We start from the raw sequence: 16,186 nt of genomic DNA, 5'->3' as shown, positions 1-16,186 counted from the left end.
GAAACTTAGGGCTACATCTGTATGTAAACAATTATTATATCCACTGTAAGAAATTAATGACAAGAGCCTATCTACAAGGAGAAAAGTTTTTTTAATTTCTGGGGCATCTTATAATTTCATGAAAACTTGTATCCACCCTGTGAAAAAGAGATCATAACATACGAATAAGGAACTCAGCAGCAGTGTTCCAGGATTAGACAGTTTGATCATCACATGTTTGAATCAAATATAAAGTTAACACCGTTAAGAAAGATTGTAGTAATTTGAAAGTTAGTTTTGGGCTCAATGGTTGATTATGCCTTTAAGTCAAAAGATTTTATAAAGATGAAATCTTTATATTGTTTGTTCACAGTTTTAACGGATTTCTGCCCCAGTCTGGCCAGGAATTTGCATGTTTCCTAATAGATAATCACTCCTTTGGTGCAATTAATTTGCTCAATCTAAAGAGAATTAGAGCTAGAGGTAACTTTTTACATGACATTCAGGGTCCTACCAGTATAATACATTTCAAATGTACATGATTTGCAGTCATGACCAACATTCATCAGCAAGTAAATGCAATACATTTACAAGTTAATTTTCCAAAATATGTCAAGTTACCTTTTTTCACTTGTACAAGAATAAACATATCATCTGTGTGGTGGAAATCATATGACTAAATATCTAAAAGAATTCAACATTTTTCTTTTCTTAGGTAAGCATGTGTTTGATGTCTCAGAATAATTAAATTCATTTTACTCTTCTATGATTATCTTTACAGGGGCTCTTCAGATAATATTGTTGAAGAAGACTCCCATAACATAGGGGTGTGCGTGGCAGTAATACTAGTGGATGGCATTAAAAATTATGGCAGAAAAATTATGGTAGAGATAGAATTTTGTTTTTCAGATAGCCAATTAATTCTTGAATTTTGGAAACTGCTAACTACACAAGGTGAAATGAAATTTTTAATTTTTCTTTGTAATCATAAACAAAGAAATGCTGGCACTTTTAAAGAGAAACCAGAAGAAAAAAGGTACCTTTTATACTTGAAAACTAAATATACTTTTTACTTAAATTTTCTTATCAATTTTAATTGTGCTATTTAATTTTACACAGAATAGATATAAATAGATATGCCCTTGTGAAGTTTTGTGAGCACTCCTATCTTCTCAAGCTGATAACTATTATTTTTTAATAAAGCTAATAGTGATGACTGATATTCTCACATTATAGATTCATTCCTTTTAGTGACAGTTTTTAAAAAAATGATCTCATACAATAAAATACTCCAGTGGAAAGAGGTTTGAATTAGTTTACCCTTTTTAAAAAACACTACTAAAGATATTAAAAACTTCTGAGGTCCAACAGAAGAATTTCTTTCTCACTGCAGTAGAGAAAGGGTAGATAGTTTTGTCGTGAAAAATCCTGAGCATGTCTACAGGGAGTATACAAGAAATAAAAGGGAGATCATATAGTATCAACAATCCATATAATTTATTTTAGAATAAATATATGACATTCATTCCATATTCACATTTCTTCTGTTAACACCTTTATAAATTATTTTATTGGATGTTAGGCCTCTAATAGTAAAAGAAACTTTTTTTATTCCCAGTCTTCAGAATGCTTCTAATATACTATTTTAAGATGAATACTCTGTAAAATACACAATATGCAAACTGAATGTGCCTTTCTAAGATATTAAATTACTACTGATGTTTTCTTAAACAAAACAAAACAAAACAAACAAACAAACAAAAGAAACATAGAAGCTGAAGCTATTTTGCAAATCACCAAATCTATAATGTATATTATGGGCCTTTATGAAATCACAAGAGTAGAATTCTAGGTGTCACCTAAGGAATCTCTTGCTTTGAAAAATGGCATATGTAACTCGGCACCAGAGACAAAAGTAATGTTCATTTGAAGCATTTTTTTCCACCTGCTCATCCCAGTACATTCATTCAAATTATTACTATTTTCAGTGTAGAATTTGGTATTATATAATTATAATCATTCCCACTGGCCTTCACAAAGGCCACCCTCTAACTTTTCAGCATATCTATGACTTGCAAACATGTATTATTCCACTCATAATTACAGAAGCTTTTTAAAAATTATTTTCACTGGTTTTAATGATTGATTAACAATGAGAAATAGGTAAAAAATAAGGAATAATGAACTGGAGACTATGAGGGCATTACATGCAAGAATATCATTTTAATAAGGAGGGGAGAAATATATTCCTTATGTCAATCAGAAGAGGTTTAAAATGTTTAACTTACTTTCTACAAATTACTTTAATAACAACTTAATACCTGGAATGATGCTAAGAAGGATTAAAAAAATAAACGGCCCTACCATCAAGGTATTTACGATCTAACAGGAGATATATGAAATACATAAATACAGTCATGCACTGCATAAAGACGTTTTGGTCAACAGAAGGTCCGCATATAAGATAGTGGTCCCCTAAGATCATAATGGAGCTGGAAGATTCCTATCACTTAGTGACGTCATAGCCATGACAACGTCCTAGAGCAACAAATTACTCACCGAGGAGCAATAGGCTATACCATGTAGTGTAGGTGCGTTATACCATCTCGTTTTGTGTAAGTACGCTCTCTGATGTTCGCACGATAAAATTGCCTATGGAGCATTTCTCAGAACGTATCCCCGTTGTTAAGCAAAGTATGACTGTATAATAGTAGATAGAAAAACTGTCATTTCAGTGTATAAAAATGCCATATATTAAAAGGAAAAAAAACATTTTTAAATCAAAGAGTTCCAGACAATTTTACAAGTATGTTGTATCTGTGCTGACAACCGAAGCATGGGAAAGATTAGATTTCGATAGGGGATTTGAGTGGGCAATGTGGGATAGGGTTGTCTTCATGGTATTAACGTATGTTGTATCTGTGCTGACAACCGAAGCATGGGAAAGATTAGATTTCGATAGGGGATTTGCGTGGGCAATGTGGGATAGGGTTGTCTTCATGGTATTAATAGTTAAAGTAAAATGAGCGAGCCTTTAAATGGTGAGAACTTCCTTGCAGGGTCTACAGCATATCCAGCATGCTTGAAGGATTGTACAAATAGATGAAAAAAACAAGGCTGGGACTGGTTATTGGGTGAGCTGTATATGTCCCCAAAACTCTATAGCAAAAACAGTGTTATTCAGTGGATAAGGGCAAAGGCTCAGGCATCAAATACACCGCTTTTAAATCCCACTTATTTACTGTGTGACTCGAGGTAATTTAATATGATCTATAACTATTTAAAAAATGAGGGTAGAAATGTCTACATCTTTTCATTAAGAGGCTTGAGACTATATATGAGGGTACCTCAAAAATTTGTGGAAAAATAGAATTAAAAGACAATATGAATTCTTCCATGAACTTTTTGAAGTACCATCATACTTAGTGTTATAAATAAGATATATGATTTAGCTTATAGGGAAAAATTTCATGCATCAGTGGAAAATTGTGCATTATCTGGAATCTAGAGGACACCGCTTCAGGCTACCTGATTCTGATTCTGTGACAGGTATTTTACATCTGTGTAGATTTTTGATGACTGATAGCAGTAAAATAATTCTTGTCTATGACATGCAAATTCAGTCCTGTCAGACAGAGATTGAGTCGACTTCCATCTCCCACAGTGGAAGAAACAAGTTTTGCCTCCATCTGCACATTTATTTCAACATTCCTTCACTCTTTATAAATTTGTGCTTTTTTGACTTATTTTAGCTGATTATGACATCTTCCTGGATCCCTCATTGATTGAGTTAAATAAAACCTTTAATACATGTTTATTTTATATCTATATGAGAGTCATTTTGTCTTTCTTCTGGGACTTAATTATTTCTGCTATTAATTTGCTAATATTTATCCATATTGTGTATAGCTGTGGTTCATTCATATTAACTTTGAATACATGTCAGTGTATTTATACATATTTAAAAAATCCAAGAGTGTTGATGCATTGACTAGATTTACATAAGCACGAAATAAATGTATTTGAAAAAATATTTTGCCTAGGCCTCCATAACTCATCATACCTCTCCTCTTCATTATTGCCTTCCCAAAACCTTCTTCAGTGCCCCTTTTACCTCCTTATTCCTTAAAGTATAGATGAGCGGATTCAACATGGGAGTCACCAGGTTGTAGAAGAGAGTGAGAAACTTGCCTTGGTCTTGGGAAGAGCTGTTTCCTGGCTGCATATACATATAGATGATGCTCCCGTAAAACAGGGAGACCACTGTGAGGTGGGAGCTACAGGTATTGAAGGCCTTCCGTCGCCCGGCAGCTGACTTGATTCTCAGCACTGCTGCAGCAATGTAGCCGTAGGAGACAAGAATAAGGGTGAGCGGCAGTAGGACAATGAGAATCGCAAAAGTAAAGGCCAGCATTTCCACTGCACGGGCATCCACACAAGCCATCTTGATCAGTGCTGGCATTTCACAGAGGAAATGGTTAACGCGGCGGCGGCCACATCTGGAGAGAGTCATTGTTAGTGGGGACATGACAATGGCATTGACGAGTCCACTCCCCCAGGCCACAGCCACTAGTCGTAAACAGAGCTGTGGGTGCATAATGACCATATAGTGCAAAGGTTTGCAGACAGCGGCATAGCGGTCATATGCCATGACAGCCAGAAGGATGCACTCGATTCCCCCAACGGAAAGGAAAGAGAAAAGTTGAACAACACAGCCGGCATAGCTGATAGTCTTATCAGGGCCCCAGAGGTTTACCAGCATCTGTGGGATACAACTAGTACTGAAGCAGAGATCTAGAAAGGAAAGATTTGCCAGAAAAAAATACATTGGGGTACGAAGTCGAGGGTCCAATATACACACAAGGATTATGGTTGAATTTCCCAGCACAGCTACTGAATACAGAGTAAAATTTACTATGAAGAGCACCATCTCCAGCTTGGGACGGTCAGAGAAACCCACCAAGATAAAACTATACTCTGAGCTGTCATTGGATTTTTCCATTGCCTTCCTTTCACATCATCTGTATAACTGGTAAGAACAAAATGAAGAATATTTAATTTCTATTTTCTGAAAACCATTGAATATCAGGATTTGGGGGGAACATATAGCTGTCAAATCTAACAACCCATCCAGTAACAGAATATTCTCTGCCCAGCTATATAAGCTGTTCATCATTTGTTTAAACACATAAAGCAAATTATTTTATTGCTGGAAAATTCCAACTTATAGTCATCATCTTTTTATAAACTTCTCCTTATGATTCATAAGACAAAGTATTTTAACTTTATTGAATGTACTAGGGTACTTCAAAAAGTTTGTGGAAAAATAGAATTAAAAGAATCTTTCCATGAACTTTTTGAAGTACCTTCGTACATCACATCTAATCCCTGTTCATATGACATCCATTAACATATTTAGAGGCAGTTACCACACCTTGACTAAATTTTCTTTAGGCCAAGACATTCACTTCACTTCAACTCTTTTTATGTAACAAAGTTATCAGGTGTATTATTACCCTAGTAACTGTCTTCCATATGCCCTCGATATTGACAATGATCTTCTGAAAATGTGGCAATGAGGGCTAAGGTTTTGAAAAATACAAAATATAGCTTTTTATGTAACAAAGTTATCAGGTGTATTATTACCCTAGTAACTGTCTTCCATATGCCCTTGATATTGACAATGATCTTCTGAAAATGTGGCAATGAGGGCTAAGGTTTTGAAAAATACAAAATATAGGAAAATTAGTGCCTACTATGAGCTAGACTATTATAATTTATAATGTGTTGTAAGTATGCATCTATTTCACAGTGTCAGTGTTACCTTTTTACTTAAGATGTCATCGTGTTTACTAAATATCCTCATTCTTTATTCACACGAAATGTTGTCAACTCAGACCTCTACAATTCAGTTTTTTTTTTAAGTAAGCGAATATTGCAACCTAGATTGCCAAGGTCAGAGAGGATATTCTGTCCAGTAATAAAATGGCAACTTTGGATATATTTTGTGTTCAGTTAGCCTTTTGGAAATGTCAGAGCAATGTGATTAGCTTGCAGAAGAGAGGTGTGTGGCAATGGGAATGAATGGAGAGAAAGGGAAGGAAAATGTTGTAAATAAGAGAAATTTAAAATGGAGTAATAAGTTCTGGTGCTTTAAGGTGATAATAGCAAATAATATTGTATTGTATATTTCAAGATAGCCAGTAAAGAAGATCTTGAAAGTTGTAACCACAAAGAAATGATAAATGTTTAGTTGATAGATATGCTAACTATTTGGATTAGATCATTATACAATATATGCATGTATTGAAACAATAAACTGTACTCCATAAACATGTACAATGTTAAAATTAAATAAAAAAATAAATTAAAATTAAAAAATAATAATTTAAAAAAGTAAATAAAAAACAGATTGACCCTAATATGGCTAAGAGGAATAAAGAGAACTGGATTCATAAAAGACTCACTCATAATGGGATTAAAGAATACTAGAATAATGACGAAATGACAGAGAAAGGGAGACAAGTGTGAAAATAGAACAGCAGGTACAGAAGGAAGCATACCTCATACCCTTAGTCATCTTCGTTCTTTGATAACTTAAGCATAAATAACAAGTCTAAAATTGTTAAATGGATATTATGAAATACTTAGACCACTGTGTGATATTAAGGGCTACTTCTAACAATAGTGTTTTCAGTTAGGAAACTAGGGAAAAATAAAGGCACAGTCAAACTTAAATTTTTATCACAGATTGATTTTCAGATGAAAAACTTATCTTTGGTGAAAACTTCTTGGCATTGAAGTTCTTAGAGTAAATTTATTTTTCACGGCCAAACACTAGTATACCAAAGTAGTAGAAAAATTTCGCCATTTTTCTGTAGTCATCTAGGCTTACCTGATTTCAACTTTCACAAGGGATATAGAGAGAACACATGTTAATGTTTTTTCTTCTGGTTTGGTTTGCTATCTAGGATTTTGCAAAAGATTATGCAGTTAATATAGGTAGAAAGTAACAGTAACGTTACGATAGTAATGCACCAGAAATTGTATAGAAGTGGTCACAAAGATCTCAGTTTTTTAAGAAACAGGCTGACAATCAAGCCCCAAACTCTCTTCTATGCTTTGGATTCTAGTTTCTTTCTGAAGACAAAAGAATAAAAACCATGTGATTCCTTTTTCTTATAATTTGATTAAAACAATAGGGTAACAGGATAGCACTACTTTAGAGAAAAGGTAAAATGGAATAATTGCCATGGGGTTGTTAAATTATAGAGAAAAAAGGCAATTGTAATATAAAATAGCATTAACATACTTCCTCTGTCTACCTGCCATTTGGGACAAATACCCGGCCTCCAAGAGGCTTTCTGAAGCTGTCAACTAAAGCCCCAAGGAAAGGACTTATTGCTTACCCCAGAAAAAAACCAATGCAGATGTGGATGCTCTTATAGATCCAGGAAAAAACAGAAGGCTAACTTCTTAGTACCAAAGATGGCACCTGGAAGTTGGCATAACATGTTTTCTTGTTGGGATCATGGGGACTGTATGCTCCTTCGGGTAATTAGCTGGTGCTGCAGAAAGAAGAGTATATTCTTAGGGGAAATCTTGGGATAATATCAGATGATTGGGAATCAAACTCTTAGATTCTTTTTGTTTGGCTTTGTTTTAGTATAGAGCCACAGTTGTTCATGTCTCTAAGATTTGCTTTTTATTTCTGTGGTAAAATAATTCTGGTGTTTGGTGGGTCAAAAAGTCAAGTTTGGCAACACAGTGCAAATGTCAACAGCTTTGAACACCTCTTTATCTTTGAATTAAAATGAGATTTAGTCAGTTGTCTGAGGAAAGAATTTTAAAGTCCAATTTCTTCCTATTTTAACATAATTTTAAAAATAATAATTCAAAAGAGTATGTTATTTTTGTCTTTGTCACTTGATTTGTAACTTATTTTCAGCTTGGGTTAGTAATGTAGTAAATATAAAATAAATGCGTGCAATTTGATTCATCGATGTTCTTTAAATTACATTCAAATGAAAAACTGGAACCACATTGTTTGCCCTTTGGAGAACGTAAAATTGGCCCCGAAGAACTTCCAAAATGATGATGTTGTCTCTAACCATTGAAAGTAAGGACTAAAGAGATTCTTTTAAGAGAGGTGCAAAGCCTAAAAATAAACATTGAGCATACTCACTGAGATGAGATGTTAAAGCTTACATGTTTTCCTCAAACTGATGTTATTTGAAACTCATGACTAACCTTAAAAAGCTCATTTCAGAATCAGAACATATATATGTTACCTGGGTTTGAAATAGTGTCATTTTATAGTTATTATGAAAATAGGAATCAAGTAAAAAAAATGTAAGAATCAAATATGACCAATGAACCAACTACAACCGCTCAATAAGTTCTCAGAGAAATCCTGCTAATAGTTTTTAGAAAGAGAAAAATATTTTGGAAACAGAAACAGTTTTTGGCAACACATATGTAGAACAGACAGCAAGTATTTTTAGTGACCAAAGAGCTTTTTGAACAATTAGGAATTTTCCAATAAATAAGAATTACACTTACCTGGACAAGGCAAATGGGCAAAATAGGTTGGAAACAGAAACAGTTTTTGGCAACACATATGTAGAACAGACAGCAAGTATTTTTAGTGATCAAAGAGCTTTTTGAACAATTAGGAATTTTCCAATAAATAAGAATTACACTTACCTGGACAAGGCAAATGGGCAAAATAGAATGAGATACAATTTACTGAAATAGTAATACATATGGTCCCAAAACACAACATTTTTCAGCCTCGTGTATAATTACATCAATACAAATTAACACACAAATGAGTTATGGCTTTTCTCATATTATATTGCAAATACTTTTCAGTTTGGTAACATTCACTCTGTGAGGCTATAAAAGAATAGCACTTTAATACACTGTGTGTGGGAATGTAAATCATTTTTAATTTTTGGTAGATAGTTTTACCAGATTTTTGGAAATGTGAAAAATGCACAAGCCTTTGACCTATTAATTTCACTTTCAGGAATTTATTATTAGGAATGCTTGCATAAGTGCATAAGGATGTATACATAGCACAGTTACATTGTGGATAAAATAAGGAAACAGACTAAATGTTCATCTACTGAATATTGGTTAAGTAAATATTTGCACAGTCATAAATAAATAAATAACATAAAATCACCAAAAAAAAGGATGTGGCGTGTGTGTGCATATTTGTGTGTATTGATATGGAAAAAACCCAAAATATATTAATATATTTTAAGCACATCATAAATATTTTAAATGTACTTATTAAATATATTACAATTTTACTAAGTATAGATTAAATATAAATTATGTTAAATAGTACTATATTTATAATTGAAATTAATAAAATTATTAAAACATTATTATATATTAAACATATAAAATATATTAAGCTTTTGAAAAATAATGTTTAATATTTTAGATATAATGCATCCCCATTTCTAAAATACTATGGTTTTATTATGGTCTTTCTTTCTTTCTTAGCTTCCACTTATTAGTGAGGACATGTGCCTGGCTTATTTCACTTAACATAATTTTCTTTAAGATCATCCATGTTGCTGTGAATGGCAGAGTTTCATTCTTTTTTTTTAGACTTGAGAATTTCAGTTTATTTATTTATTTTTATTGGTTATGAATATTTATGATACAAAGCTGATTGTCACTCCTCATGCCCAAGATGTGAAGGCCAGATTCATAGTGGCACCATGCCCATTACCACAAATTGCCTTTGTACCCCATGTCCCCCACCCAGTTATCCCCAACCTCCCTCCCCCTCCTCTTTTCCCCTCCACTCCCCTTTGTATCCCAAGGTATGTTCTGTCCCTCTGCAAGTTCAATGCACCACTGTGGTCTTTCTTTCCTTTTTTCTTTCTCTCTTAGCTCCCACTTATGAGTGAGGACATGAGGTGTTTTTCCCTCTGTGCTTTGCTTATATCATTCAACATAAATTTCTCCAAGTTCATCCATGTTGTTGCAAATGGGAGAATTTCATTCTTTTTCATGGCAGAGTAGTATTCCACTGTGTGTATATACCACAGTTCCCTTATCCAATCATCCATTGATGGACATTAAGGTTGGCTCCACCTCTTGGCTATTGTAAACAGAGCTGTGATGAACATGGGAGTGCAGGTATCCCTTCAACATAATGATTTCCATTCCTCTGTGTATATACTCAGAAGAGGGATTGCTGGATTGTATGGAAGATCTATCTGTAGTTATTTGAGAAACCTCCATACTGTTTTCCATAGTGGTTGTACTAATTTACAATCTCACTGTAGAGCTAGGGCTGGGTCTCTGGTGCTCACAGACCCCTCCTGCCTGTTCACAAACCCTTCACATGCAGGTCTATGAGCTAGGTAACCAGCAAAAAGGTCCTTGGAGCCTTGATTGAAGTAGGAAAAGTCTTTATTTAGCACACTATGAGCCAAACAGTCCACAGAGAAACTCAGAAACTCAACTGCTACTGTCAAAGTCCAAGGAAAAACTGAGCAGCTGCCAGCAGAGTAAACATGCTCTATTTTTAGACTTGAGCTTTGCCAGGCAAGCCTGCTTCACAAACTGAATAACACACAAAAGCAATTAACTAAAAAGATACATTGATGCACATGCGCATTAACTCCACCCACACACAACTTGTTTACAAGAAATGTGCTGCTTGACCCCCACCCAGACCTGAGTCAAGGGAACCTGACTAAATTATCCTATCTTCCCCACACTCACCAACAGTGCAGGAGTGTTCCCTTCTCTTCACACCCTTGTCAGCATTTGTTATTCACCATCTTTTTTATTTTAGCCAGTCTAACTGGGGTGAAGTGGTATCTCAATGTAGTTTTAATTTGTATTTCCCTGATGCCTAGTAATTTTGAACATTTTTTTCATGTGCCTGTTGGCCATTTGTGTGTCTTCCTTTGAAAAATGTCTATTCAGCTCCTTTGCCCATTTTTTAATTGGGTTATTTGTTTTTTCACTGTGTAATTGCTTGAGTTCTTTGTATATTATGGATATTAATCCCTTGTCAGATGCATAGTTAGTGAGAATTTTCTCCCATTCTGTAGGTCGTCGTGTCACTCTGTCGATTATTTCCTTTACTGTGCAGAAGCTTTTTAGTTTGGTATAGTCCCATTTGTTTATTTTTCTTTTGTTGCTTGTGCTTTGGGGCTCATGTTCATAAAGTCTGTACCCAGGCCTAGTTCCTGAAGTGTTTCACATATATTTTCCCTTAGTAATTTTACAGTTTCAAGTCTTATATTTAAGCCTTTAATCCATGTTGAGTTGATTTTAGTATATGGTGAGAGGTGCATATCTAGCTTCATTATTCTGCATATGGATATCCAATTTTGCCAGCATCACTTGAAGAGACAGTCTTTTCCCAGGTGTAAGTTTTTGTTTTGTTTGTCAAATATCAGATGGCTGTGAGCCTGAGGAGTGATTTCTGGGTTCTCAATTCTGCTCCACTGGTTGGAGTGTCTATTTTTATGCCAGTACCATGCTGTTTTGGTTACAATAGCTTTGTAGTGTAATTTGAAGTTAGGTAGAGTTATGCCTCCAGCTTTATTTTTTTTGCTCAGGATTGCTTTGGATATTTGGGGTTTTCTGTTGTTCCATATGAAAGTTAAGATTGTTTTTTCCATTTCTGTGAAGAATGTCATTGGTATTTTGATGGGGATTGCATTGAATCTGTAGATCACTTTCGTTAGTATAGACACAATGTTAATTCTTCCAAGCCAAGAGCATGGAATATCTTTCCATCTTTTTGTGTCTTCTCTAATTTCTTTCAGAAGTGGTTTGTAGTTCTCATTGTAGAGATCATTCACCTCCTTGGCTAAATTGATCCCTAGGTATTTTATTTTTTTCTTGATAATTGTAAATGGGCTTACTTTATTTCTCTTACTGCTAGTTCATTATTTGATTATATAATGCAACTGATTTGGGGGCATTTATTTTGTATCCTGCAATGTTACTTAAGTTATTAACCAGCTCTAGGAGTTTTCTGATATAGTCTTTAGGTTATTCTATATATAGTATCATGTCATCTGCAAATAGAGACAGTTTGACTCTGTCTTTTCCGGTCTGGATTCCCTTCATTTCTTTCTCTTGCCTGATTGCTCTGGCTAGTACCTCTAGTACTATGTTAAATAGAAGTGGTGAGAGTGGGCATCCTTGTCTTATTATTGTTCATAATGGAAAGGCCTTCAATTTTTCTCCATTCAGAATGATACTCATGGTGGGCTTGTTGTAAATGGCTTTTATTGTGTTGAGATACTTTCCTTCTATACCTAATTTGCTGAGAGTCTTTATCACAAAGTGATGTTGAATTTTGTCAAATGCTTTTTCAGCATCTATTGAGATAATCATATGGTCTTTGACCTTGAGTTTGTTGATGTGATGTATTGCATTTATTGACTTTCATATGTTGAACCATCCTTGCATCCCTGGGATGAATCCTACTTGAACCTAGTGTATAATTCTTTTAATGTTGCTGTATTCTGATTGCTAACATTTTGTTGAGGATTTTTGCATCTATGTTCATCAAGGATATTGGCCTGTAATTTTCTTTTTTTGTTGTGTCTTTATCTGGTTTTGGTATCAGAGTTATGTTGAACTCATAGAATGAGTTTAGGAAAGTAGCTTCTGTTTCAATTTTTTGGAATAGTTTGAGGAGAATTGCTATTAACTCCTCTTTAAAAGTTTGATAGAATTCAGCTGTAAAGCCATCTGGACCTGGGCTTTTCTTTGTTGAAAGATTGCTGATTACTGCTTCAATCTCGTTGCTTGTTATTGGTCTGTTCAAGTTTTCTGTCTCTTCTTGGTTCAGTCTGGGTAGTTTGTAAGTGTCTAGAAACTTATCCATGTCTTCCAGATTTTTATATTTGTTGTCATACAGTTGTTTATAATAGTCTTTAATGATTCTTTGTGTTTCTGTGGTATTGGTTGTAATATCTCCCTTTTCATTTCTGATTTTTTTATTTGGGTTTTCTCTCTCCTTTTTTTTTGTTAACCTTGCTAATGTTTTGTCTAATTTATTTATTTTCTTGAAAAACCAACTTTTTGTTTTGTTGATCTTTTCTATCATTTTTTGGGGTCTCTATTTCATTTAGTTCTGCTCTGATCTTAATTATTTCTTTCCATCCACTACATTTAGGTTTGGATTGTTGTTGTTTTTCAAGTTCTTTGAGGCATAGTGTTAGGTCATTTATTTTAAGTCTTTCCATTCTTTTGATGTAAGCATTTATTGCAATAAATTTGCCTTTTAGTACTGCTTTTGCAGTATCCCACAGGTGTTGGTATGATGTATCTTTATTTTCATTAGTTTCAAGAAATTTTTTGATTTCCTGTTTAATTTCTTCTAGGACCCATAGGTCATTCAGGAGTATATTGTTTAGCTTCCATGTATTTGTGTACTTTCCAGTGTTTCGTTTATTTATTAATTTCCAGTTTTAGTCCATTGTGGTCTGAAAAGACTCCTGGAATGCTTTCAATTTTTAAAAATTTGCTAAGACTAGATTTGTGATCTAATATGTGGCCTATACTGGAGTATGTTCCATGAACTGATTAGAAGAAGGTATATTCTTTACTTGTTGGGTGAAATGTTCTATATATATCTGTCAGGTCCAGTTGGTCTAAGATATAGATTAAATCCTGTGTCCCTTTGTTGATTTGTTGCCTGGAAGATCTGTCCCCTACTGAGAGAGGGGTGTTCATATCACCCACTATTAACATATTAGGGCCTATTTCTTCCTTTAGGTCTAAGGGTATTTTGTTTATATATCTGGATGCTCCAGTATTAGGTGCATACATATTTATGATTGTTATGTCTTCAAGCTGGACAGATCCTTTTATCATTATATAGTGGCCATCTTTGTCTCTTTTTATGTTTTTCTGGTTTAAAGTCTATTTTATCTGATATAAGAATAGCTACTCCTGCTTGTGTTTGGTTTCCATTTGCATGGTATATCTTTTTCCATCCCTTCACTTTTAGTCTGTGTGTGTCTGTACAGGTGAGGTGAGTCTCTTGAAGGTAGCATATACTTAGGTCTAGCTTTTTAATCCAATCAGTCAGTCTGTGTCTTTTGAATGGGGAGTTTAATCCATTCACATTTAGGGTTGTTATTGACAAGAATTGTCTAATTCCTATCATTTAATTGCTTTTGGTTTAGGTAATTTAAATATTTTTCATCATTATTTCCCCTTTCATTTCTCTTCTTCAATGTTAGTTCAAAATTTAAGGTGGCATGATTTAGCTTCTTTCTCTTTCTCACTTTCTTTCTTTTTTAATGGTGGGTATTGCTCTTTCTTGTGTATTTGTGATAGTGGTCATCATTATTCAGATTCCAGATGCACTTCCTTGAGAGTTTCTTGCAGGGCTGGTCATGTGGTGGTGAACTCCCACAACTTTTGTTTGTCTGGGAAATGAACTATTTCTCCTTCATTTCTGAAGGAGAGCCTTGCTGGGTAAAGAATTCTTGGCTGGCATTTTTTTTTCTTTTAGTATTTTGAATATATCATTCCACTTTCTTCTGGCCTGTAGGGTTTCAGCTGGGATGTCTGTTAGTCTGATGGTGGCTCCCCTATAGGTAACTCATCACTTTTCTCTTGCTGCTTTTAGAATTCTCTCTTTGTCTTTGAGCTTTGAAAATTTAACTATAATGTGTCTTGGGGAGGTTCTTTTTGGTTTGAATCTGTTTGGGGACCTTTGAGCTCCCTGGGTCTGAAAGTCTTTATCTCTCCCTACACCTGGGATGTTTTCTGTTACTATTTCCTTGAATAGGTTTTCAACACCTTTTCCTTTCTCATCTCCTTCTGGAATACTCACGATTCAGATGTTAGAGTGCTTGAGGTTGTCTGCTATCTCTCTCAGATTTTCTTCATTATTTTTAATTCTTTTTTCCTTTTTTTGTCTGCCTGGGTTATTTCAAAAAGACAATCTTCAAGATCTGAAATTCTTTCTTCTACTTGCTCTACCCTGCTGCTCAAGCTTTCTGTTGTGTTTTTAATTTCATTCAGTGAATCATTTCTAGAAGTTCTGCTACACTCTTTTTAAGGTATTAATCTCTTTGTAAATTTCCTCCTTCATATTCTAGATATTTTTTCTTGTTTCCTTGTGTTCTCTAATTGAGTCTTCTTTTATTTCTTCAAGTTTTCTTAAGATCATTGCTCTGAATTCTTTTTCAGACACTTCAAGAATTCCCTGTTCCACAGAGTCTGAAATTTGAGCATTACTGTAATCCTTCAGTGGTTTCATATCTTCTTATTTATTTGTAATTCTAGTATTTTTTTGTTGATGTTTGGTTATTTGGTAGAGGGTTTGCTTCTTCTATTACACTGAGGTTGGCTATGAGGGTGAAGATTTCTTCCTCTATTTGCAGGCTTTACTGGTGACGCTTCTTATATCAGTGTAGTCGAGTGAACTGTAGGTTACCTGTTGAGTGGCCCTGGCTGCTACTGTGGTGGTGAATTGTCTTTGCTTGACAGTAGGTGTGGTAGTGGCTATATTACACCACCTTGGGTCTTGTTCCAGAATCTGTGGCCATAGAATGAGCCCCCAGTGGGTCTTTTCGGCTCACCTCAGCACCTTCCTCTGGGTCAAAGGAGTGGAGAGGGATCTCCCATGCTGCACACATCTCCTCAGCTCACCTTGGTGGGGCAGGCTGTGGGTCCTGGTGCCTCATTCTTTTTTTATGGCTGAGTAGTAGTCCATTGTGTGGAACTTTCAGAAGGAGAGAACAAACCTATAGCTACTGGAGGTGGGAAAGGGGAAGGGGGAGAGGAAATAGGGAGAAGCTGGGTAAGGGACACAAGAAGTAATTATAATTTGTAATGATGAACATGCTAATAATATTGATTTGATCATCACAAACTGTGCACAAATACTGATGGTCAGCTCTGTACCCCGTAAATATGTATAAATAAAAATAATTTTAGGGCCGGCCCGGTGGCGCACTGCGCTAGTGCGCCGCTTGAGAAGCGCGGTGGTGCTCCCGCCGAGGGTTCGGATCCCACATACAGACCGGTTCCCGCTCACTGGCTGAGCGAGGTGCAGGGGCAGCACCGAGGGTTGCGATCCTGTTGCCGGTCCCGGTCCGGTACGGGGGCGACACTGAGGGTTGCGAACCGTTGCCAGACATGGAAAAAGACAAAAAAAAAAAAAAAAAAAAAAAAAAAATTTAAAAAG

General features: G+C 35.1%; 1 protein-coding gene across 1 annotated transcript; it reads right to left on the bottom strand.

Moving 5' to 3' along the window:
* Window positions 1-4,054: 4,054 nt before the first annotated feature.
* LOC103608015 (putative olfactory receptor 2W6) lies at window positions 4,055-4,994 on the bottom strand. Its single transcript, XM_008592460.1, has one exon. The coding sequence runs from the start codon at window positions 4,979-4,981 to the stop codon at window positions 4,055-4,057; it is 927 nt and encodes a 308-aa protein (XP_008590682.1). The 5' UTR covers window positions 4,982-4,994.
* Window positions 4,995-16,186: the final 11,192 nt, after the last annotated feature.

This window comes from Galeopterus variegatus, unplaced genomic scaffold (assembly GCF_000696425.1).
Source record: "Galeopterus variegatus unplaced genomic scaffold, G_variegatus-3.0.2 Scaffold7950, whole genome shotgun sequence".
NCBI classification, from domain to species: Eukaryota; Metazoa; Chordata; class Mammalia; order Dermoptera; family Cynocephalidae; genus Galeopterus; species Galeopterus variegatus.
The sequence above is the reverse complement of the archived record's forward strand: the minus strand, read 5'-3'. Positions and strand labels throughout refer to the sequence as shown.

Excerpts from the sequence above, each read along its gene's own strand:
- LOC103608015 (XM_008592460.1), bottom strand. The coding sequence starts at position 4,981 with ATGGAAAAATCCAATGACAGCTCAGAGTATAGTTTTATCTTGGTGGGT.